A 25,214-nucleotide genomic window follows, 5' to 3' on the forward strand; every position below is an offset into this window, starting at 1 on the left:
CCCTCTCTCTCCTGAGTTCTGAGGGTATCCCCCGGCCGCCAAGGACTTTGTTTCAAGTCATGCCAGTGGTTGAGAGCGTCCCGAGGATGAGACTGCCTTGTGTCTATCTGGTGCGGGCCATTGCAGGCCATGGCAGGATACCTGCTGGTTCTCTTCGTGGTCTTTTTTTGATCTGTGTGGCCTTCTGGGCCTGTCCTGCCCGGTGTTTCTATCGTACCCATGAGTTGGACTTTCTCATTCCCGGTTCCCAGTCGCCGGCCCCATCGTCCGAGCCAGCCCCGAGCGCAGCAGCAGGAGCTTGCATGTCATGGGTGGTCTTTTCTTTCGTTTCTTCGCAAAAGCCAAAAAGGGACGGAGTATAGGTTCCATTGTTGTGGGAGAAGCGCTATCGATAAGAACTCTATCCCACGCCAAAAACTCTAAGTCTATCTGGATCTCACGGGCCACGTCTCCACTCTTCAAGGTCGAAAACTCCACCGGCACGTCAAACGTCCGTCAACATGACACCCCATTGGCCGCAAACCCGGGAGGCTGGTCATGCAGCCGACGACAAGCCTCGCCGTGATTTGCCAGAGACGCGAAAGGTACGCGTCTGTGCCTGGGGAGGTGGACGGGAGCTACGGGAGCGCGTCTATCGTCGACGACCAGTCGTTTCGTGCTGGGTGTTGTAAGTCTAAGCGCTGACCACACACTATCTTACCTTTACACTGCCTGGTGTCTGTGGCATTTGACAGAGGCAGATCCCCCCGCCCGTCTGATGTTTCCACTTCGACTGACTGAACGACCTGCCCACCTGCCCTTCGGTTCCGTGGATTCGCTTCCCAGTGTCTTGTCTGCCAGGTGGATCTTTTGACGATCATGGGCATGGTGGAGGATGTGTTCGAGAGTCCGGCGTTTCCTTCGTGCCCTCTTACTCAACGTTTTCGGCTTCCCCTCCGCGTGGCGATATATCTATCCTAGCCTGGTAGCGTGGTAGTCTGAGGAGGGAGCCCGCTAGCATGGAATATGCGTCAACTTCGAAAGGAACGAAGATCCCCTCTTGCCGTGGTTCGTCCACGGTCTCGACCTTGACGTTTGGTGTTGAAGCCTTCCCGCTCTCGCTTTCGCCCATGAGAAATGGGGGACTTGATCTCTGCTGATCTGATCAGCATTGTAGCATAATGGCCTGAGTCTTGTTCGAAACCGTCAACCATATGCTGCCACCACCTTCGCCTATTAGAGACAACCTACCTTACACCACGCCACACCTCCATCCAACAGCCAGCCGTGCCAGCCATACCTCCATTTTCGCGAAACACAGGGCGACGACGTGCGAGGCTAGGGCTGTGGCCAGAAACCCCTCGTCTATCCCATGTAAGTCTCCCCTTGGCAAATGTACGGTTTTCCGGACATGGATGCAAAAACGGCAAAGTTCCAGGTCAGCAAGACTGCAAGAGAAGCCAGAAGCATAGGCAAAGGCAAAGGCAAAGGCAAAGGCAAAGGCAAAGGCAAAGGCAAAGGCATAGGCAAGGCAGGTTCAAGGGTGTTGACTTGCCGCGCATAGTCCACTTCTGCTACTGCGCTACGTCTGCGGATACAGTACCTAGCGTCTTCGTCCGCTCCTACTCTCGACCACACCCCCATGCATGCCACGGCCGATGGATGAGAGTTATGACTCTTCTCTCTCTGAACGATCCACTATCTTGCATTCTGCATACGTTCGCCCATTGACCAGTGAGGTCCGTCGCGCAAATGCTCTCGTCCGCGAATCAACCGCGGATCAGACGGGAAACCGTCGCCAGCTCGACGTCTGACCAATCACATTAGTCTTTATTCCTAGGAATAACTGAAAGAACCGAACGAATCCCACGCGGTGAGAGACGTCGTCCAAAAGGTTCGTCTGTCCACTCGGCGACCCATGCGAAACCCCCACAATTTGTTTGCGCATTTGCGGGTTCGGACATCAACCGGCGCATCCCATCCTTTCCTTGTCCCAAATGCTTCCCACGAAACTCCAATTCCAGGTTGGAGGTTGACGTAGCCCGGCCACCCGGCCGGCCTCCTCATGGCATGCAGCATCCAACGACTCCACAGCAACTCATCCACAGGCCGGCAAGGCACTCTTGAATGGCTCGGCTGCCTCCAGATTGAAGCACACAACCACGCCCCCAAATCGACCTCTTTACCATAGAACAAAATGGGGCTGACATAATTACAGGTCGAAACACCACCACCACTACCACCACCCACAACGAAGATTCAGACCACAGACTGCAGACCACAACTCAACTCTCAGAAATCGAGAACTCGGGGTACCTTACTAATTACGTAGAGTCTCTTCGGAACCAGCTCCCTCATCATCCCAAGCCCGCGTCAACGGTCTGGTCTGAGCAACAGCGCAAGGGTCCGGGTCCCCTTCCTGCATCTCTCAGACTCCCGCCCCAAAATGTCACTGACCTGCATACAATCCGTCCCATGATCTCTCTTGTCGACTTCAAGTCTAAGTCAAAGTCTACATGTATGCATACTCCGTACACCAACCTAACTCAGTACTTTAGTCAACATACTCCCCCCAAAACGGACAACACAGCACAGCACAGCAAAACAACCCGCCCTAAAAAGCTTCGAGTCTTCTCAACGCATCGTTTGTTCTTTCCCCTTTGCAACTCCCATGCATCGCAGCACTTTGCATCACACCGTCCGTCACAGTCACAGACAACCCTTGGAGACTGCCATCACTCATCACCCACAACTAAGGGCAACCCCCAGTACTACGTCCGTACTTACACCGACAACCACAACCCATGAGACCAAAAAAATCAACCCTGGTTGATCGTCACCTGGTGTCCACATCACGACTGCATCGTCCCCATTATCAAAAAAACCACACCCTCCCTTCGCTACCGGCTCCATTACCATTGAACCGCACACCCAGTACCTTTCCCGTATGCCATGCCGGCCGACAAACCACAAGCTTTCTTTCTCTCAACTCAAGAACTTTCAAAACTCCCCATGTCTATCCGTACTACATACATCATCAGACCAGGGGTACAGCCAAGCCAGCGGTAAAAGAGAGACAGGGACAGCAGAGACCCTTGGAGCCACGTCGTGCACATCCCCTGGTCATTCCCGCCGTCCCGGGGCATCGCAAAACGAGTCCATCGTCGCCGGTGAACCAAACACATATCCCACAACTCTGCGACAGAACTCTTCTCTTCCCAAAACCCATGAGGGCCTGTGGTCCACGGTGTCCATCGTCAACACACCCCGGTCTCACATGTCCAAGTCCTTAGACCCAAGACCCAAGACTCGAGAGCCCAAATACCCAAATGACAAGGCCATGGTCATCGAAAACCCACAAACCACGTTTTCCTCCCAAGAACAATAACCCCTACCCAACATCCCGGGTTTCCCAACTCCTAGTCTTATATCCACTATGAAAATCCACCAAACCACTGCATCAAAAAATACCCATGCATCATGAACCAAACATTCGAACAAAAGGAAGAAGAAAAAAATCATATCCACAACTTGAACCCAGCCCCCAGACACTGACCGCACCGCAAGTTCGCAACGACGCACTTACACACCACACGCACACTCACACACCGACAAATCGTCAAAAACCCTCGTCCGTCCACACAAAAAGTCCACGACCAATTTTTTATATTGAAGCCCAAGCGTTTCCCAAGGGTGCAAAAATCAAGGCAATGCCCACGACGTGGTCGACATTGTGACTAACACACCAAGTCTAAGCGCCGTCCGTGTTCTACTACTAAATTTACCGACATATATCAAACGAACAAAATTGACACGCCCCCCGGTGAACAAGAAGCCCACGATATCCTCTTTTTTTTCCTATTTCTTCTTATACACACCCCAAGCCGCGCGGAAACTACCTTTTCGCTTTCTCCCAACCCTTGACTATATCCATCCCATGTCAAGACAACTTGCGGTAAAGAGCATATTTGGCATCTCCCAGACGACACGGCCTCTTCTTCACCGTCAATGATTCAATCTTCCTCCCCCAGCCACGAAAGTGCCAGCCAGGGATTATTTCCCAATGTCGTGGCATTTCGCAATGAGTCAATCTCGAGATATTCCTTGTTAGTCCCATCATGTCCTCTAAGCGAAAGAGAAAAACTTTGAAATCCAGAATCAAGCACACAAGGTCAAAGTAAAATCATCCATAAAACGCAAGATAGTAGTAATTCCAGCCCGCCGATTTGTTCTGTGCGAACAGATAGCCGTGGGGGTATTAAGAAAACTACTGATCCCGAGTCCTCTCCATACCATCTACTGCCTCCCGCACCCGGCTTCTAGTCAACCTAATGACCCTGATCCACTTCCGAGATGGGAAATACCGTTGTGTGCAGGAAGTCAGTCCACGTCAACTTGCGCATGCGCAACGATTGGCCCGACGCAAACCCCATCTTCCCGCTTGCAAAATGTAAAGCTAACCACCACCCCCTTCCGCCCTCGCCGCGCAGTTTCGTCCATAGTCGTTCACCCAACCATAAAGGCAAGGCTGTCGTCGCGCATTTGGTCGCGCATCGTCACGCTGCTGTCTGAGTCCCCTCCCCTTCGATTTCGCTTCGAGGTTTCTTGTCGCAACTCGTACACTTTTGTCGTACATGATGTTCCTCGCCTCTTCCCGTGACTTCGCACCACCACCACTTTTCTTCGCCCGCGGTCGCGCGACACACCCATCCATCCCATCCAACGTACTGTACGCCCCTTTTCTCAACGGCGTCGCGCGCTAGCCAATCATTCCAAACGCTCATCCTTGCTTCCCACCGCGTTTGTTCTTGCCCCTGCGGCGCGATGCCGCAGAGCCCCCACCGTTCTGCTGCTGCTGCGCGGCTCCCGCATTGGAGTTTCCGGAATGGTTCCTCGTCCTCTGCTTCTTCGGCGGATTCGGTCCTGCTCGCCCGTGTTGCTGCGACTGCGGTGCTGGGGGCTTGGGGGGCAAACCGCTCGCCGGCTGGCGCGACTGGTTGTTGTAGCTTCTAGACATTCGCGAGTACGAGCCCTGTGGTGGCGGACCTGGAGGTGGAGGACCTGGAGGGAGGGGAGGCTGCTGCGCTGACCACCCATTTCGCTGCTGGCCACCGCGCCCGTTTGACTGCATCTGCGGTGGTGGTCCAAAGTTGCCGGCGTTGATCTGGAGGTTGGTCGACATCTGGATATTGCCGAGTGGAGCACGCGGCTTCACCTTCTGACCGATGAACTCTCCCTCCTCCGACCCGTCGCTGTCGGGGTAGAAGATGTGGTTTCGCTTGGCTGCAGAGCCCTTGATCGAGAGAGGGGCGAACTTGGGGTTCTGGGGCTGACTAGCGAAGTCGCTGATCGGGCCATCGGTTGCGTTCTTGTCGACGTAGAGGTGTCTGTTCTTGAGCGTCCACGTTTCGCTTTTCGGTCTGTCACGATTCAGATGACAATCGGAAGAGTAGTGGCTCTCGTTTCCGCAAAACCCGCAGAAGGCGGGGAACGGCTTGACCTTCTTGATCATCCTCGGAGGCTTGTATGACCGCCAGACTTTCTCGCACTCGTTCTCCTGGTGAGCCTGGGAGCCACACAGGGCACACTCCATACCCTCCTCGTCCAGGTGAATGAGCTTCTCCTTGCACTGGGTCTTGCTGTGGCCGAGCTGGCGACACTTAGTGCACCTCTCGCGTGTAGGGCAGTTCCACGAAAAGTGGTCGGTATGTTCGCAGAACTTGCACCGAGTGTTGGGGCAAGCCATCGAGGTGTGTCCGAGAGTTGCGCAGTACACGCAGATCTGGGCAGTGTCTGCCAGGCCAGGAAAGTATCTTCGCTGCTGCTCTAGGTCCTCCTCCTCGGTCATGATCGCCGGTCCAGGTTCACCTTGCTCTTCCTCCATCTCCTCGTCCTCGTCGCTCACCACTTCCACCACGTCGTTTTGAGATGGTGTTGTAGCCGAATGCCGATCGCTGGACTCCCGTCTGGCACCGGAAGGGGGTGATACTTCTTGAATGTCGTCGTCGACCTCGTCCTCGTCGTCGTGGATGATCAGGGGTGACTCTTCCGATCCTAGCTGGCGAGTAGGCTTCTTCACGGCCGACGCCAGGATGGAGGCCATGTCAGTCCTCGTTTCGGGCTTGCGTGACTCGGTGGTGGCGGCCGGAGACTGCCTCTTCTTATTCCACTGCGCCCGATGCGCAATGTAGTCCTGCAGAGCGGCGACGAGAATCTCGGGCGTGAGCAGCTGCTCCTGCTCGCTATTGCGGCTGATGAATGACTGGGCCCAGCTCTTAAACTTGGATCTCCACACTCCACTGCCTAGGTTGTTTCCCTTTGGTTGCAAAAGCGTCTTCTTGTTGGGTTGGAAGAAAGTCATACCCTCATAGACGAAAGCATTCTTCTCATTTTGTGCCTTTTCTTTCTCGAGAGCGGCGGCTTCGGCTCTTCGCTGCTGTCGAGAAATTTTAGGCTCCTTTGGTGCCGGTTGGGCAGGTTGGGCTGGCTCAGCAGCCTCGGTCGGTGCAGGCGCATCTTGAGCATCGGACGCAGGTGCGGCAGCAGGTGCGCTTTCCTCCTCAACAATTGAGACCTTGGCCGGCACCGGTGCAGCCTTGGTCTTGGGCCCTCCAAGTGATGTCCGGATCTGGGACGTGATGCCTTGATTCCACCCAACTTGAGATGGGCCACTCGCCGCCGCCGACATTGAACGGGTCGTCCGTTTGCTGCCTGCATCTGACTCTCCCCCCGAAGACGACGCCTTTGAACGCGTGCGAGACCCGGCGTTTCCTCCACTCTCTGCGGCGACGACCCCCTGGTTTTCGGATTCGGGTTCGGAAGGTAGAACCTCTCCGTCTTCTTCCAGCTCGCCCTCATCGGCGCTTTCCGAGTCCATTGAAACATCCTGCTCGGCTGATTGACCAATTTGCTCCGTTCTCGCTCGCTTGGCCTCGGGCTCATGCGATGAGGCCCGATGAGATTGCGGTGATCCGTTGGGCATCACATCTCCCTGCTCAACGTCTTCCAGCGACCTCTTCTTCGATACTCGCTGGGCATCGTTCCCAGTGCTAAGCACCGGAACGGCTTGTGCTGACTCTGATGTCTCCATTATGTAGCGCTTGATGGCGGTGTGTGAAAATTCAGTGACTGCGGTGTACTATGAGATATACGACGCTGTACCAAAATTCAACGTCTCTCCAATGCCTTACTTTGAGGGGGTTCAGGTGTTGAAATGAGTGGGTGCCGTGCTGAAATACTCCGGCAAAACTTGATATCTTTCCCAGGTTGGAATATTTCGCATTCGTGTGTCCGGCAATGAGGATGTGAATCACAACTCCAAGGTCATGAGAATTCGCGATTTGCCTGAGGATGACAATGCTCGGTCGCGCCTAGAAACCCTAATTCCGATCCGATGGGATATGCCGCCGGGTAGGCTTGCTCGAATCAAGCGATCGGAGTGCTTGGGTGAGAATGAATAAATATTCAACGGTCAGTATCGCTCGACGTCGTTCGGCATCAACAGGAAAAGACCGCCGTTTCCTCTGATCAAAAATTGTATGCAGGGTTGTTTGTCGGGTACCCACAGCAGGCCAGACGTCACAAAAAAACGGCCGGCCGAAGAATAACCGCGTCTGTGTCGCCAAACCGACGCGCCGGACCTCTTGCACCTGGCCGTGGCTGCCTCTGCCTGCCGGCCTTCAACACCTGTGCTGCCGGGTCCCGTCTTTCCGTAGACACCTTGACTCCTCGCCTCGGTTTGTTCGATTTTTCAGAGGTGCGGGCCACGGCACAGTGCCAATCGGTAGGTATCTCTCAACTCAGTTATTAGGTAAGGCAGGTCCCTTTTCTACTCGCTTAACCAGGGGGCCGACTGATTGCCCTGTCAAACCTGGGACCTTCACTAATTACAGGCCGGTGCCCACCTGAGGCGGTGTCGGACTGGTCGGTGTCATTTTGCAAAGCAGAAACTCGGAAGCGAAAGTGAATGCTTCTAGAATTGGCACCTCGGGCCTATCGATTTTCATCTAATTACAAACATCCAATCCGCAACCCGCAGAACTGAGGAAAGTAGAAATGAGATCCTGGTGGTCGGAAATGAGGCTAGAACTTTTCTGCACACCTGCCACCTGGACCAAGCGTCGACAATGGCAGGCGGACGAGTTACACAAACTGGGGCAAGAGTTGGAGGGGGTCAATGAATGGTCCATGGGAAAGGTATGGTGTTATGCGACATCTTTGAACGGGCATATCGTGGTCTCATGAATCTGCTGCTTTCTGTCCAAAGTGTGGCCACGGTATTGCGTGTTGGAAATTCGCGTCGTCCGGGCGCAAGACACGCCACGAATTTACCCGCAAGTATGAAGCTGCAATGAGTAAAGGGCTCGATTGTAGTTTAGTATTCACGTATTTCTACAACATCAGCTGGCTAAATGACTGCGCCTATGCGTGTTGCAACAGCTCGATATCGGCAGACGTGACCAGGGGTCGGGCCTAATGTGGACAGGAAACTTTGGCATTCCATCAGTGACGCACTTTGTGGTTCGGTGAGATATCCCGGATGTCCAGGAATTCCACGTCTCCTTTTCTTGCCTATCCGTCCATCCCACGCAACGCAACGAACCACTACAGGCAATAAGTTGTCGCACAGCCCGCTTAGTGGAGACCGAGGGCGACAGATTTAGCTCAGATAACGATGACTTTTGTCAAATCGAGGAGCGGAAAGGTGGGAAGAAAGGAGCAACACCGTATGTCTTGGGGAAGACAGGTACGGAGTACAGAATACGGAGTCTAGGACGGCATCGACAACTTGGGGAGGAGGGTCTATGCCGCCATCGTCCTTCTTTGTGCGCCTCCATCCGTCTCCGTACGCAAATCTGGAAACGATGACCAGACGCCAGGAACCCCGGGTGTGATGTGATCCATGTCATGATGTGAGGCGAAGAGAAGATGGCACGCATGGGCCGTATATCATCGTGCTGCTCTGCTGTTGCTGTGCTCCTTTCGGCTCAACAAAGCTTAGCCTCTCTTCAGTCCTGGATGGCATGTTCATGCCGCGTATATAGGCGGTTCTGTGTGATAGGGTCGATCCAGCGGTTGTATCCGGATGGGTGTGAGAGTGCTTCCACATCTGGCCAGTCTGCTCATTGCTGGCTGTATCTCATCCTCCCCAATGGCCATTGACCACCGATTTGCCGTCACTAAATGTCGGAAATAGGGGCATCTTCCTGGTTGAACTTGGCCAGGGAAACCCCTTCCTGCCCCCAATTCGCTAGCAGATGCGCCTGTGAACCTACGCCGCATGCTGCTCCGGCCTCCGTCCTGCGCTATCCATCCTGCAACACGATTGGCCGGGCCAGGAAACGCAGGGGAGCTTACAGTACGGATATCTGTGCGGCGGGACAGTGGCATGTTGGGTCTGAGTCTGACCGTCTGTCTGGCTGGCTGTGCTTCACGTCGGCCATCAGTGCCCTTCCCGCGGGACGCGTCGCTGTATGTACGAAGAATGTAGGTAAGTATTCGATCTTTTCTCGTGCTTAGTCTAGCCGTGGAGCCGTGCTCTTGGCAGGGTTGTGCGCAGGCCGTATGCCGTGTGCTGTATGTGGGAGCTAGGGGAGGATCTGTATGCAACGATCAGAGTCCCTTCTTTTCTTCTTCGATGGTGGGGGAGGAAGAAGGTTGTCAAATCGAGCAACATTTCGTCGGGTGTGTGTACCGGCTGGGCATGTCGCACCTGGTGGAAAAGCTTCCTGGGCCAAGGCGATAAGGTGCAAGAGCCTCTTTGCAAGTTGAGAGCGAGAGAGTGGGCTTCCCATGCCATCCACACATACCTTCTACGGCTCCCAGAGGCGGGAATGCCTGCCCTGCTTCCCGCTCTGTTTTCTCTCCTGTGAACGCAGGTGTCCCTGGTCCAGGTCCAATTCCGTCCAGTCCTCCTTTGGTTCCGGAGCCTTTGCGTCCCGTCCATCCAGTCAGTTCCCGTCTCTTTCTTCCATCAGGACCTGCCAGTGCTTGTACTGTATGTAACTCCCCCTCCAAGTCTTCCGTACCCGCTGAAATTGGGGTGGTCCCCTGAACGACCCTGACCGGGTGGGGTGGGTTCCATGCCCGTCCGCTTCAATGTGTCCTCCTCTCGGTACGCTCGTGTCGGCTGGCAGTGGCTGCCATGACCTGGGAAGGTGAAGGAAACTGGTGCTGTCTGCAGCTGTCTGTCGGCTCGGATCCCAATCTCAGGTTTGTCCTGTCGTGTCTTTGGCTTGGGAGGAGTGGACGAGTGGAGTCTTCACTGTGCCTGGTTCCCATTGCCTGCACGCGCAGCTGCCCTGCACCTGAGGCCCTGTGCCGTGGCCTTGTCGGGGACTGTCCAATAGCCCCATTCTTTTTTGTCCTCCTCCCTCCACCCCCCCAATTGAGTGCCCCCGTTCCGCTGCTGGCTGCTGCTGCTACCTTAGTATGAATATCTAAGGGAAAATGTCCCATCCTCTCCTTCATCCCATTGCCAAGTAGACTATTACGACGACGGCATCCCCAACATTCGCAGCCAGAATCTCGCTCTCGCTTCTCTTCGACTGTCCCGACGACACCTTTTTCTCTACTTTCGCTTCCATCAAATTTCAACCACATTCAGTCCCAGCATCTCCTATATACAACACCTGCATCAACATCAAACTCAACGTAACGTCAATTGCTGCTCGCTTTCCCCGTGACATCATCAAGGGGGCCGCCAGCACACGACAAATTCATCACTCCGCCGAACCCCAGCATCACGAGGACGCCGACGACGATCCCGAGAGCCCGCAGAGACTTTCCCCTCTTCCATTCCACCCACAAAACCCAACTCGCACCCCAACGCCCCCTCCAACACCGCCAAACTGTCTTCCCCAATCCTCCTCTCTCGCACCGTCTCGTACGACGCGGCCACAAATCCTCCGCGAAGTGGCAGCGGATCGTACAGAGCAATGGCGGAACCCGGTGCCCGCAGAAGGAGATCTAGCAGTATCCTCCAGGTCCATTACGAACCCCAAGAGACACTCGAGCAGATAAGCGACCAAGCCGTCGTGCCCAACCTCAATGCGAACTGGGTCAATGCCAAAGGTGAGCCCCGCGCGAAGCTTCCTGATCGGAAGCTATTCCATGGCCCCTTTCCATTCCCTTTGCTTTGGTCGCGTGCCAGCCCATCCATCTAGTCCCATTGGAAGGTAGGAAAACAGGAACTGACAATTACCGTCTACAGGCGCCTGGACAATCCATTTCGTCCTCATCCTTTGCTTGAAGATATTCTACGATGTCATGCCGGGCGTGTCACAGGAGACATCCTGGACTCTGACGAACATCTCGTACATGTTTGGATCCTACATCATGTTTCATTACGTTCGCGGCGTGCCATTCGAGTTCAACGGCGGTGCTTTTGATAACCTGAACATGTGGGAACAAATCGACGATGGGGCTCAATACACACCCGCCAAGAAGTTTTTGCTCAGCGTGCCAATCGTGCTGTTCCTCCTCAGCACGCATTACACGCATTACGACCTCGCCTACTTTAGCATCAACTTCTTGGCTGTGCTAGCAGTTGTCATACCCAAGCTGCCTTTTGTATGTTTTCCCCCTTTATTGACAGAAGACATAGAAAGTTCAAAGCTGACAACGTACGCAGAGCCACCGGATGCGGTTCGGTCTGTTCAATGACTCCGATTACTAAAAATGCGTGGCAATATGGCGTTAGGTTCTGGAAAGCGTGTTCCGAGAGTGGGAAAGAATGGAGTCGACGGAAGGCATACATAGCGAGCATGGTCCGACACGGAACACACAGAGCTGAGCATTGCAGACTGCAGATGCTGAGGGGAGCTTGGAGACAACAAGCGCAAGGCTTTTCGACCGCGTCGAGAGCTCCGTCAAGGTGCACAAATCACCACTCTTCCGTTTTCGAGTCACAACAACGGACGCCGCTCATCGGAGTCAACAAGCTGTGGGTGTCGAGTATCATGACCAAAGGTATACGGTGCGCTGCAGAATTATCACGAAAAGCGAATGGCGGGCGACCAAATGATGGAAGAGGTCCGATAGAGGTCCCGCCACCAATATGTACCCAAGCGTTTTCATCAATTTTCAAGCACAGGTTCAAACATGCAGCTGGCCCCATCAAGATCGTACAGTGAGCGCCAATAGTGTCGGCAACGTGTGAAAAGACTTCAACCACCTGCGCCCTCCCGTGCTCTCCCTCGCCGAAACCAACGTATATCTCACGGGAGACCGTATTCGCAAGCAACCTGGTCTGGCTGTCCCGCTCCAGAACGGCGCCATGAGATATTCCGCAGAGGTTCCAGTGGCTTGAAGAAAAAACCTTGACTTGTTGCCATCGATATTTGGCACCGTCAATCTTGAGGACGGAGGGGAGCTCATGTCCCAAGTGGATCAAGTGGGAGAAGCTTTCTGCATAAGCTTCGATGGCTTCACAACCCTGAGGTCTGCGAAGTTCATGTTGAGCCCCGGTGTCTGATTGTTGCTCCATCCGGTTCAAACTCTCTTTCCGACATCATGAGAAATCGATACCCAACAAGCCATGCAGACATGAAGGGCTATCAAGGGTCAAGGTCGCCAAAGGCCACCAGGCCAACGGTTATAAGTAAAGCGAGTCTAGGAGGAGACTCCAGACTATCTCCTCTTTCATCCTCATCCGATTCATCAGTCACTCGCTCACTGTCATCGTGTAGGGAAGGCGGGAACCTTTCACTTCGTCTCTCAGTCAATCGTTTTTACCATTTTCTCTCATTTCCCACCTTACCCCCCTTCTCAGACATCATGAGGGTCACCGCCGTCGCCGTTGCCGTCCTCTCCGGATTGGCCCAGTCCCAGATGTTCACCTCAACCCGTTCGGCCGGCTGGCAGCCGTCGCAGCCCGACTTCCCCGCCGTGCCCCTGGACCCGCAGACCATCTTCGAGACGACCGTGTCCCGGGTCTTTGTGCCCGGCCCCGGACGGCCGACCTGGACTTGGAGCACAAAGGTCGTCACCGTCACCCAGCCTTGCACGACCACCTCCACGACTACCCCTTGCACCACTTCCACCAGGAAGCACAAGCCTACCCCGTGCTCTACTTCCAAGAAGCCTACGACGGCGCCTTGCACCACGTCGAAGAAGCCCACGCCTACCCCGTGCTCAACTTCCAAGAAGCCTACTACGACTCCTTGCTCGACCCCCAAGAAGCCCACTACGACTCCTTGCTCGACATCTAAGAAGCCCACGACTACCCCGTGCTCAACTCCCAAGAAGCCCACTACGACTCCTTGCTCTACGTCTAAGAAGTCTACCACCACCCCTTGCACGACCTCTAAGAAGCCAACGACCACGCCTTGCTCTACTTCCAAGAAGCCGACGACCACTCCCTGCTCTACCTCCAAGAAGTCCACCACGACTCCTTGCACCACCTCCAAGAAGCCTTCACCCATACCTTGCACCACTTCAACCAAGAAGACTACTACCCCCTGCGTGTCTTCCACTTCTAAGAAGCCCACAACCACTCCCTGCAAGTCTTCTTCCAGCTCCAAGAAGTCCTCGACCACCCACAAGTCCAAGACTTCATCCAAGGCAGTGGTGACCTCCAGCCGCCGTCACAACGCCACAACCCCTTGCACCTCGGCCACCAAGAAGGTGACGACTTCCCAGAATCCCAAGACCACCACGACCGCCAAGGCCACCACCTCTGCCGTCGTCGTTGTCCTGTCTTCGCAGAAGGCCGTTCCCTCTTCCTCCAAGCCCGTTGTCGTGGTCTCCTCCCAGCGCGCTGTGCCGCCTGCGTCTTCGGCCTCCAAGCCCGTTGTCATCGCGTCTTCGCAGAAGGCTGTTCCCGTCACCCCTCAGGCCTCGAGCACGCCTTGCCCTACGGTCACTAGAGTCCGTTACCAAAACTCTACCGTCACTGCGAACAAGCCTGCCACTGTTCCCTCGCAGCCTCCCGCTCAGCCTCCCGCGCAACCTCCTGCTCAACCTCCTGCTCAACCCCCTGCGCAGCCTCCTTCTCAACCTCCCGCTCAACCTCCTGCTCAGCCTCCTGCGCAACCTCCCGCGCAGCCTCCTACGCAGCCCGCTCAACCCCCGGCGCAGCCTCCTTCTCAACCCCCTGCTCAGCCGCCCGCGCAGCCTCCTGTCCAAACTCCGGCGCAGCCTCCTACCCAGCCGGCTACCACTGGAGGCAAGCCCTCCACGGTCGCCACCGCTGGCGGCAGCTACGTCAAGGCACCTCTCACCCTCGCTGGTGCTCTCATGGTCGCCGCCTTCTTCCTCTAAGTGTCCTGATGAACTAACGGAAGACGCTTTTACCAACAGGCCTGGGAGGGGTATGACCCACTGCAGAGTAGCTCCTGAAAAGCAGTTACTGGAAACAAGTAGACTCCTGCCCCTGAGGTGAAGCGTATGATATGGAGATCAGTGGCCGTTGTCCTTGGAGAGAAAAGGGGAGGAGAAAGTGTTGAGCGGAAGAGCATATGGGAATCATCAGCCCTTGGCGTGTGAAACTTGGACAGATCGACTTCATCTTGTCAGGAGTAACTTCCTGTCGCCCCGTCTTTTTGCTATCAAATGTATCGCGGAGGGTTTTTTGTTTCTAATCGTGTAATTTTTGGTTTATCTCAGTCACTAGACTTTAAAGTTCTCCGCCTTAATACAACACTTTGGAAACCACCATGTTTTTTAACATGATTCGACCTCGATGAGAAAGCGAGCTAAAAAGTGAAGAGACTCCGCAACCATTAATCACGGTATGTGTTCAAGAGATAGGTTGAGTGCAAAACTCCGTTGCGTGGATAAGTCAGCTATTTGGGTTTGCAGTGTGGTTGTTGAAAATGTCACTGAAGAATCACCTTGCTGTGCAATAGTCGTCCCTCGGAACCGCCCCTCCTTCCCGAAACAGAAACGGCGTTTGTCATGGGATGGTATCGTGTGGCGTGGTCTGTAAGGTACGAAGTACTCAAGTAAGGAACCTCGGAAGTAAGGTACCTTAAGCAGCAGATAGTCCCGCCGCAACGGCACCGAGCGCGTCTGTAACCCGTTTCCAAGAAACTTCCCTTCCATCCCAACGCTTTTTCTTCTTTTTCTTCTTCTTCGGCCGAGACGGATTTGATCCGAAGTTCGCATAATGCTGTGCAGGCAGATGCAATATTTGCCCGACCCCCCTCCCCCTCTCTCAAATCGAACTGCAAGATTAACCTCCCGCTGTAAAACAAGCATCTGTCAAGAAAAAATAACAAAAAGTAAAAGGGTAGCAATTCCCCAAGTGGGCAAGAATGCGGCGAAAATGGAGGGCCGATATCGAAGTAACCTTACAGAAGTAACTACAACCCCCCCCCCCCTCCCTCCCCAAAAGTGCCGTGTGTCAGGCCCGAGGATTTCTAGACGTGGAAGTTGTAGCAGTTTGATGCGGTTGGGTGGGTAAAGATAGATCCACCCAGCGCCTCGTCGTCTGAAGAAGTAAGTCCGAACGAAGTAAGGTAGACTGACTTGCGCGCCACGCCTTCTCAACTACCCAATCGCCGAGCCGAGCTTTCATGGCGACTTCGGCCGAATAAGCTGGTTAACTGGTTACCTTTGATCTCACTTATGTCCGGTACGGATATTTGTTGAATGCCATTGGAGTTTTCTATTCCTTCTGGCGGGGGGCGGTGATTGTGGGCGATTGCGCAACCGGGGGACGCTACCTACTGACCACACTCGACAACCGGCATCTTGCTCCGAAGGCGGGGGATGGAAAGAGGTGGGGGTGGAACCCGCGTTCATGAATGGAGGGGTCGATCTCTGCTTCAGCTCTGGGAACCAGGGCGCGACGTTTGCTCTCCATGTCCACCCGTTCCGCGCGCGGGATGGGACCGGGGGTGTTGTGACACGATGTCCGTGGTTGTCACTTGTCATGAAGCTAAGGTATGAGAGAACGACTTAATAATCGACGCCAACGCGACGTTTGGCGGGGGAGGAGGAGGGGAGGGGGGTCGTTTGGGAACTTCATACTTGGCATAAATACACCAGGTTCTCTCACTCACTCTCTCTTACCTTTCTGGTTTCTCTGTTTGGAAATCACAACTTTTGCACTTCATACACCTGTTTGACGAGAAGTGCCGACGAGTGGTCCCGTTGCGATCCACCTGACTCGACCCAGTTCAACCAGCTCACCTCATCCTCGGAACGCCAACTCATCCTCGCAACGTCTTACAAAACGACAACGTTCTTACTATACAACTTTGATTCTTCCAAGAACCGAGAAAACCGCGCCCGTTTCCATAGCTTCAGAAAAGTCACACGGCAAAGATGAAGTCCTCCGTCTCGGTCCTCTACCCAAACGAGTCCGTCTCGCGCAACGTGACGACGTATTCCGAGTCCCGCTCCACCGACCTGCCCGCGCACATTGTCGCCTACCACGACCACATTGACAAGACGCAGCCCGAGACGTCCATGTTGATGATTAGCAATTTTCAGGCGCAGAACCACATTTGGATTGCGAAGCTCATTGGGGCCAAGAGAAGTGAGCTTTTTTCCTATAGACCTCTTTTCTCGTTTTGCCGCTTTCTTTCTGCATTTGGGTGAGGGAGGAGAGGGCGTTTGACGCGGTGATTTCGTTTGGGAGTTATTGGATGCATTCGGGCCGCGACACTGTGTCTCCTGTGAGGCAACTCAACTCAACTCAACTCAATCATAGTTCCAACTCAAGTGAGATATTGGAGAGATCCGGGGGGATAATTCAGGTGGTTGTGAACATTCTCTACAATATCTCATGTCTCAGCCATGGCCAATTCTCGTGGTGCCACGGGGTCCTTGTTGATACACGCGGCTCTCAGGCAACTCAACTTGAAACTCAAAAACCAATGCTAACAAAACATCACCCTCCACAGTTCTAGAAATTGGCGTCTACGTAGGCTACTCCGGCATGGTCTGGTCCCACGCCGTAGGCCCAGAAGGCACCGTCACCGGCCTCGAGTTCAGCGCAGACTACGCAAAGCAAGCCGAGGAGGCCTGGGCCGCCAACGGCATCAAGAACGCGTCCGTCATCGTCGGCGACGCTCTAGAGACGTGAGTTATTCCTCCAAGGCTCAAATCACCACTGTGTTTTGGCCCCTCCAGTGCCACTCATCTTCATCGGATGAGAACGATGAAGAATGGCAGCATGAAAGGGGCCGCGCAAATAACACCTCACTAACACCCAAACCTAGCCTACCGACCCTGAAACCTTCAGAACCCTACGACCTAATCTTCATCGACGCCCAAAAGTCGGGATATCCATCTTACCTGTCCACCATCCTCGCCTCATCGCAGAAAGACGGCAAGAACCGCCTCCTCCGTGCGGGCGGCCTCATCGTCGCAGATAATGTCCTCCGCCGCGGCATCGTCGCCGACGATTCGGACGAGAACCCGTGGGTGCAGCGTGAGAAGGGCGAGCGCGCGGCGTACTGGAAGTCCGAGGACGTGGACAAGCTGCGCGAGTTCAACAGCGCCGTGCACGACGAGCCGAGGCTGGATTCGTGGTTGATGCCGTTGTATGATGGTGTTCACCTTGCTAGGTTAGTTGATTAGGTTTGATGCGAGATGTTGCGAAGACATAAACCGGGGATGAAGGAGATTGGAAGCGGGCAATGGTGTTGCGGAGCTTAGAGTAGATGTGTAGAAATGAAGACATGGTTATGAAACTATGAGACTTTCGTTTGCCACCTTTTCTAGGCAGATCTCCGCGGCATCTGGTGTGTAATTTAGTTGAGAGAATAAAACAAATCCAGAACCAGCAAGTATTGATTCTGAAGACTTTTGAATCAAGCAATCCAAATGTCACAACTTGATGCACGATCTCTCTGCTGGATCGCCATAACTTGCTTCTCTCTGGAAGACTTGCTTCACTTGGATCAAATGGCTATTCCTTTGTTAACCGGAAGCCTATAAGGTTGCCGCTCAACCTCCCTGTTCACGCACAAAAGCCTCTCATTTGATCAACTAAGACTGGGACGTACCGAGCCGTTCGACAACCTGGTATTTCTTTTATCCAAACAAAGATTCTTTTTTTTTTTTTTTTTCAACTGACTACGTTGAAGGCTATCTCTTCCTCTACCTCTTCCTCGTCCTACAACTAGAGTAATGCCCCCATATCAGAGCCAAAGGTGTAGGGAAAAGTACCGCTATCTGAAATTACCTCTTTAGTAGAGCACTCGTCCCCCAAGGTTAGCTTTAAGGTGGCTGTATACATAGTCATAGCTTACATATGCTTAAGCCAACCGACTTCCAACACAGAAAGGGAGACATCCAAGGGCGAAATGGATAACTTGTTCAAAATGAAGAGTCTTCATTGTCCTCCATTGTCCCCTCCGTACGCACTCAGCCAATTTCTTTCTTTCGTCAACATTAGGACCATTGTGCCGTTTTGAACAAAGTAAACTTCAACGTTCAACAACACATAATACAAAGATCTACGGATGCATGTTCACGAGAAGGAAGTCTGCATCTCCCCTTCCGTGGGTCTATATCACAAGATTTCCCTCCAAGCCCCAACTATCAAGAGACGGAAAAGAGGGACAAAACAACAAAAGCTCACCCACACTTCAAAGACTTCGAAAAACTCCAAGCTTGATAACACTATAGAGCCATTGACACACATCACCAACCTCAACTCGAACCAGTCCACCTCCTGATCGAATCTGACGATATACCAAGGTAAGCCAACATCCTCGCCCATCAACACAACCCAAACAGCAGGCAAGACACCGCAGTACAGAATCATCTCACAAAATGTGCCTCGCAGAAAACGTCTACCACGTCGCCTGTGGCTGCTGGCAAGGCCACCACATAACCCACCCATGCTACAAACAAGCATCCACACCTCGCTCTCGCCCTCCCAACGACTCGCCGGGGGTTGACGACGAATGCCCAGACCTCTCCTGCTCCGGCGTCTTCCGTCAAGCGGGCAAGTGCCTCGTCTGCCGCCGCCGCGAAGCCCAGCAGCAGAGCGTGTTCCCGCTCCCGATTCCGCCGCCTACACCGCCGCCTTCGCCTTCACCTCCGCCTCGGCCGCAGCCATCACACACTCGTGCCGCGAGGCGAGGTGACGACGAGGACGAGAACGGAGACGAATATGAGAACCAAAGAGTAAGAGTCGCGCTTCTGGCCGAAGTCCTCCGCCGGGCCGTCGACGTCCGCGGCGACGGAGTTGGCGGTTCCTTTCGGTCCGAATCTAATACGGCGAGTAGATCGCATTTCCTACAAGACTGTGATGATAATACTAGCCATGGATCTATCACGTCGGACACTGCTGACGGAGGAACTTATTTCATCAAGGACTCGGAGGAGACTTTCGAGACGAAGAGTACTGCGTGGCATCAACATTGACAGTACTGTGCGCCCAACAGTCTCCCAGAAAGGGTCTTCCAGGGGACACGTCCTTTTCTTGCCATGCCTCTCTCGAGAACGCCCTTGTTCTCTGAACGAGTGAGATCTTGGCCTTAACCACGCCCGGAATCACCAGCTTAAATCGAGTAAGTACCACCAACAAAGTTGTGATAGAGTCGGAGACAACGGTAAGGGAGGCCCTCTATGCAAAAGCCGCCGCAATAATACAAGCTGCATCGCAAAGGGAAAATAGTCCTCGCAAACAGCCATCCAACTATGGCAGGCAACTTCCGAAAGTAACATAACACGTGTGATACCATCACCGCCAAGATTGTCGACGCCCTTGTCCTCGGAAGCAACAAGCCCGCTCGCATCTGCTCTGCCTTACATACCAGAGCCACCTATCCTCAACCCTTCCGCAGCGGACTTCTACTGGTTGGCTGGCCTCCGCCTGACACGACAGCGGATCAAGGCACCGGTCGTTGGTGTATTTCGGCGAAGGGGGCAGCTCAAAATCAACGACTCGCCGCACCGGCTCATTTGGGCGGGCATCGTTCTACTTACACTTCAGTTTCCAGTCTAATACAATAGACGCAATGACCTTGGCGTCTTCCTGCTCTTCTCACCCCATAGCCACAGGGTCCTAGGCATGGAAGGGAAGAGCAGAGGGGGTGCGAGGAGCGGGGGAATCGAGGACCACGACAGGAGGCGGCTCGTCACTCTTTCTTGCATGATTTCGGGCAGGTACGGGGTGAAGGACCAGGGCCCCAGGGGTTAGAGGAAGGAAGAGAAGACCGAAGAAAACTGCTTCTAGAGTCTTCCGTATTACCACGTTACCACGTGAAGCGATCGAGTCTGAACAAAAGATAGTAGATCTTGAAATGTACTCCGTGCTTCTTTGATGTAAGATTCCAAAAGGGGAGATCGTGTTTGCCCAAACTCTACTCAGTTACTTCTGCCTGGCAACCTGGGCACGATCATCGATCGATATTAAGAGCTCGAGCCAATAAATGCAGTTTGCACTAGTTCCGTCAAGTGTAATGAATTCAAGGGACCAGGTTGACTAGCTGCCGACGACGCCGCACGTATCGAGAAAGGGCCCCAAATACAGAGCATGGATCTCGAGCAATACCGTACAGTAAACCGTGCGAACGCAACGGCGAGCCAGAATCATCAACCATGAGCAAAGAGGACTGGGTGCCGCTGTTAAGATATTGGCGGAACTGGGAACGATACGTCTAGGAGGACCGGATCTGTGACTTTAGATCGAAGTGTCTGGGGTGAGCTCGGTCATCGTCAGCCTGTGTGCTCAAGCTCCATATGCCAGGCAAGCAGTCAACAAACAAAGCTGTATTATCACGATCCTTTGTTTGATGGATCTAGCGCAGCACTGACGTTCGAGCTCAGTATGGGAGCTGTGAGCACACCCCGTTATGCTTTGCTTGTGTGAAAGCTTACTGGTGCCGAGGCTTTCGACTAGGCGTAGGGTTATCTGGGGTAGTTTGACTATGGAGCATTACGTATCAAGTACCGAAGTCGAGGACACACATCAGGTGACAGAAGCTTTGATGGTATTTCGAAGATGGTGCGTGCCTTCGCAGTCAAAGACGGGGACTTTCGATTACACAAAATGGAGGCCGCGTGTGTTACCCTTGTTACTCGAACCACTTGTTCAGAGTGAGAGGGCATCGAACAAAGACTCGCCAAGAGGCGTATTACTGGTTGTACCGGCCAGATCTTATCCGAAAGAAACGGCAGCTGATTGGGCGTAGGAGCGGAAGCCAAGTATCGTCATCCCGCCGAGTCTTTGTTTTCCATCTGTTTTGTTTGCCTTGCCTCAGTAACTCATCTCCTTGTTGCCAACCCTACCAGATGTTAGGGTTTTCGACGGTCGCACAATATCAGGTCATGGCCGAAGAGCAATGGCCACCGAGGGATCCTCGTCTCTCACTGGAGAATTCCACCACTCTAACGCACGCGAAAACATGGCTGTCGTGCATTGAGATGTCAGGTCGCTTGCCGGCTGGGTCGGGATGGCGTTTGCAAACGAACCGACTGATGATAGCTTGGGGAGCTCGCTTCCGTTTGCAGCGCCCACAACACACCACACCGTTGGCTGATGACGGATGCCCGTGAGACACTTGAGTGTAGTTGTGAAGTACGGCCTGCCGGTTTAGCTGGGGATCAGACGGGATCCCATGCTGGGTGGTACAACCCTTGTGAAGACCGAATCCTCAGCTAGGTCTACATATGCGTGTTTGCCTCTGCCGATGCTTTCATGCGCTGTAGCAAACAGCTGCTCTCAACTGCTGACGCCTTACGATCACCAAACGCAGACTGCTTGGGATGCTGCGCCAACATTGATAGCTTCCAGTACCGAAAGCTCGATAATGCTGCTGTCACTGGCTTCTGCCCGATGTAGATCCCTATGAAGGGTAATGGAAAGCCCACACCCTCCAACCCTTAGCCTACCCACCACTAGAGGCCTACATCGGCGAGACATTGGCCAAATATTTGACAGGCTGAGTCGATCTTCTGTCGCTCATCCGCGGTGCTTCCACTCCGCCGGCCCTAGGGAACTCTGTCGCAAACAAGCAGTGAGCTTCTGCAAGCTAGTTGGCTGAACAGAACCGCCCAACTCCAAGGCCCCAGATCCACAGCCAGCCTTATTGCATCCCGAAGAAGTTAACGTCCGCGGCGTGCGACAGCGACGTGGATGCATGGTACGAGGCGGAAGAGAATAGCCGTAGCTGCTTAACCCGCTCTAGGACTGGAGATTTTGTTGTTGTGGCACGGCATCGCTGTGTTTGCTCCAACCCAATATGTCATCAGAGGGACTATTGTCAGATTCTTGCGTGCCAGACAACTGTTTCGAAGACAAGCGCTATGCATCACATTAGCTACAGTCTCGTAACCTGAACATGAAGCAGGAGTCTTATCGACCAAACAACGGCTTACCGTACGAGGTCCATGAGCTGTTCTGAAGCTCCGTCGTGGACAGACTGGTTTGCCAAGAGCCAGTAAAGAAACACCAAAGAGGCGCTCATCGATCCATTGACTGCCGCGACGGAACGGCAGGCCGGCGATCTATCAACTCGTGAGAGCTGACAACCGGGCATACATACACCCTTACGCCTCCGACGCAGATAGCCAGGCACCGTCTCTATGGCGGACAGTCTTTTGAAGAAGGATCGCCAAATGATACGGCGGATGTTGCGCCTCTTTGTGGCCCAGGCGCAGCCTAGCAGCTCGGGACAAGGCGCGGTGGCTTTTGGGCTGGCCATTATTTGGGCATCTGCCAACTAAGGATCCATAACAGTGTGCAGGCTAAGCTGAGAATATCGGGCTAGCAAAGCCCCGTATGTCGCGGACGTAGCATATCGTCGTCTCTTTGACAAGGCGCTTGGTGGTTAGAGCCCCGAGTTTAATGAACTACGACGTTCTACTAAACCTGGGGGTTCAGCTGGCACCACCTTTTGCCCCGCTAGTTGATTCGATCAGACGCAAATTGGGGGGGATTTTGGGGGTAGTGTACACTACGCCAGCAGATTGATTGCCCTGGCTCCAGTAGGTGGAGAGTCTAGAAATGGAGAGTCTCGGAGTATCATCGTGTACTACTGTGACTGGCCGAGATGTTATAGCTTTGGAGTGTCGGGATGCTCAAATGTGGGATTGTTTCCCAGCATTGCGTCAACCTAAGGGTCACAGTGTGTGATGTGCAGTAATTCTGCTCCTCAGTGACTGCCATCGGTTCGCGCTTCATCGGCGTGATCGTTGGCATCTCAGATTAAAGAACGTCAGTCGTCCTCTGGCCCCTTGTCTGTGCGAGAAGGCAATGGTGCGTCCATTGGAGATTGCGACTTTGGCATCCAGAGTGGGCCGTGGACCGTGGTAACGATTTCCAGTGTTGGAGCGCCGAGATTGACTCGACTCTTTGACAATTAAACCCCGATGTCGGTAACGTAGCTTGTAGCTCGGACGTGAAGAAACGATCAGTAGCGCGCCGATGCTGGGTTATTCGTCCCATCATCATCTGGCATGATAAAAGTCTAGCACTTGTGCGCGCTGCGTGCTGCGTGCGATCAGCTCTCGACAATCGAAAGTGGAGAGGCGGCTGGGAGAACTGGGTCTCTGTTTGCTCATGCAACGGCCGCGGGAGTTTCATCCTTGCGTTGACTCTTGAGTCTTGGCTTTCACCTGATATTTGATCGAGAGGTCTGAGAACTGTGACCCCGTTTGAAATGCGCGACAACCCGACTCTGTCCGCTCGTTTCGTTTCGTCGCTCCGGCAAGTCTAGTTGGCCGGCTGCACGTTGGCGGGGCTATTCTTAATGTAACCGATGCTGACAGCATCATGGAGAGAGTTGTTTTCGTGGACTCGTCTGGAAGCCCACCAGCATGAGCAGCCAAAAGGGCCGGATTTCTGGAAAGACATGCTGATAGGGCCGCAGAGGTGCAGGAGAGTCTGGAGAGGGCCATTGAAAACGCTTCAAGCAGGCTGTAGACCACTTAGCAGAAGGACGATGGCACGTCGCAGACTGCGAGACGATGTGACGGTTGCACTGTGTGTGTCGAAAGCCGCGTACATGAGCAACGTGATGCAAGATCTGGGCTTGCTGACCGAGTTTGTATCCCCGCCATCGAAGAGGCAGACCGGTATAGCGGAAACCAAAGAGGATTGCGTGCGGTAGCTTATCTGAGGTTTAGGTACTCCGTAGATGAGTTGTTTCTTTTTCCTGCCTGCCGCAGAGAGTCCCGGCCGAAGAGTGGGCTTTGTGGCTTGATGTACATGCTCGCACACGAGTAAGAAAGAAAATGCAACACTCTCAATCTTGCTTCTGCAGTGTCAACATCAGAAAGAAGAAACGAGTCATTCCGCCAGATGGCCTGATGAATGCCATGGAGATCATTGATGAGAGGGGCTTCAAGATGCAGGCAGAAGCCAAGAGGGAACCAAGCAGGCACGCCACGACAAGCCGTTATACTATGCGAGGCGATGGGAGCAGAGTTGCAGACGATGATGACTCGGGATGTTGAATCTTCTTGAGAGTGATGGCTGCCGAGTCGGTTGAGAAACGACACGGCCACACTAAGGCGTGTTGACACTGGCGCAGGGAACAAGAAGAATATGACGCCTCGTGTTGTCCTTTGATACTGATCGAAGCAACGTCCGTCTAATGTATGGTCAATTAAGCTTTTGGAACCAATAACGGGAAAAAACTACCGCTGGCGATGGCTTCCTCTCTTTGTCGCCAACCACGGGGGAGATGAATGGTGCAACGTGAGGTTGGCACAAAGTATACTGTTCACGTCCGACCGTGAATCTCCGCTTTTGGCACTGTTCTACGCCAGGATGCGTCGCGTATGGAAGTGGGTCTCTCCACCTATCGGTGGGAACCTCTTTCCTGGACTCATGATCGCTGCGACTGATACGACCTTCTGCGGACACTCAACTAGGTGATGTTGTGTTTGTTTGACGTTGAACAGGCAAGACGAGACCCAGGACAAGACTATCGAATTGAAGTCTATTGGATGCCGGCAAGATGTGTAGATCGGACGCAAAGGTCTGGCCGCGATTTTCGACCGAGAAGCTCCCGTTTAATGGGGATATAGACGTATAGCTACGAGTATCCGTACAATTGGGCACCTGACTTTGTCGTAAAAGGCAGACCACGATCATGACCCCGACGGTCTAGACGGAAGACGAGGATGTCGCACGGCAGGCGGCAGCAGGGGAGTCGGGCCAAGACTCAAGAGCGAGAAAGAGACAGGGTTCAGGGTCAGGGTCTCTTTGCGTCTAATTAACTGAGAAACCATAAGAATCCACTCTGTTTGCGACCTTGCATCTATATCCTTGCAACAGCAGACCAGCACGACGTGAGCCCATTTTCTACCGATTCGTCCGG

At 53.8% G+C, this 25,214-nt stretch overlaps 6 protein-coding genes across 6 annotated transcripts; 4 read left to right on the forward strand and 2 right to left on the reverse strand.

Moving 5' to 3' along the window:
• Nucleotides 1-3,741: 3,741 nt before the first annotated feature.
• Nucleotides 3,742-8,298, reverse strand: HER10_EVM0000882 (zinc knuckle). Its single transcript, XM_035470649.1, has one exon. It carries the CDS (start codon nt 7,067-7,069, stop codon nt 4,760-4,762), a length of 2,310 nt encoding a protein of 769 aa, XP_035337939.1. The 5' UTR covers nt 7,070-8,298; the 3' UTR covers nt 3,742-4,759.
• A 2,618-nt stretch (nt 8,299-10,916) lies between these two features.
• Nucleotides 10,917-11,656, forward strand: HER10_EVM0006746 (ORMDL family protein; the record flags this gene model as incomplete). Its single annotated transcript, XM_035476323.1, has 3 exons — nt 10,917-11,052; nt 11,192-11,550; nt 11,612-11,656. The coding sequence occupies 3 exons, from the start codon at nt 10,917-10,919 to the stop codon at nt 11,654-11,656; spliced, it is 540 nt and encodes a 179-aa protein (XP_035338485.1).
• An 836-nt stretch (nt 11,657-12,492) lies between these two features.
• On the forward strand, nt 12,493-14,241 carry HER10_EVM0013276 (uncharacterized protein; the record flags this gene model as incomplete). The annotated part of the gene is made up of 2 exons (XM_035482640.1): nt 12,493-13,911; nt 13,966-14,241. The coding sequence occupies 2 exons, from the start codon at nt 12,493-12,495 to the stop codon at nt 14,239-14,241; spliced, it is 1,695 nt and encodes a 564-aa protein (XP_035339092.1).
• Nucleotides 14,242-15,763: 1,522 nt separating this feature from the next.
• On the forward strand, nt 15,764-17,609 carry HER10_EVM0005466 (O-methyltransferase). Its single transcript, XM_035475082.1, has 3 exons — nt 15,764-16,465; nt 16,833-17,010; nt 17,151-17,609. The coding sequence occupies exons 1-3, from the start codon at nt 16,252-16,254 to the stop codon at nt 17,509-17,511; spliced, it is 753 nt and encodes a 250-aa protein (XP_035338350.1). The 5' UTR covers nt 15,764-16,251; the 3' UTR covers nt 17,512-17,609.
• A 1,102-nt stretch (nt 17,610-18,711) lies between these two features.
• HER10_EVM0006897 (uncharacterized protein) lies at nt 18,712-19,308 on the forward strand (the record flags this gene model as incomplete). The annotated part of the gene is made up of 1 exon (XM_035476470.1): nt 18,712-19,308. One exon carries the CDS (start codon nt 18,712-18,714, stop codon nt 19,306-19,308), a length of 597 nt encoding a protein of 198 aa, XP_035338502.1.
• Nucleotides 19,309-20,418: 1,110 nt separating this feature from the next.
• On the reverse strand, nt 20,419-23,873 carry HER10_EVM0010194 (uncharacterized protein). The gene is made up of 2 exons (XM_035479662.1): nt 22,267-23,873; nt 20,419-22,192 (listed from the first exon to the last, which is right to left on the reverse strand). The coding sequence occupies exons 1-2, from the start codon at nt 22,590-22,592 to the stop codon at nt 22,063-22,065; spliced, it is 456 nt and encodes a 151-aa protein (XP_035338816.1). The 5' UTR covers nt 22,593-23,873; the 3' UTR covers nt 20,419-22,062.
• Nucleotides 23,874-25,214: the final 1,341 nt, after the last annotated feature.

The sequence above is a fragment of the Colletotrichum scovillei genome (genome assembly GCF_011075155.1).
Source record: "Colletotrichum scovillei strain TJNH1 chromosome Unknown Contig00001, whole genome shotgun sequence".
Classification (NCBI taxonomy): Eukaryota; Fungi; Ascomycota; class Sordariomycetes; order Glomerellales; family Glomerellaceae; genus Colletotrichum; species Colletotrichum scovillei.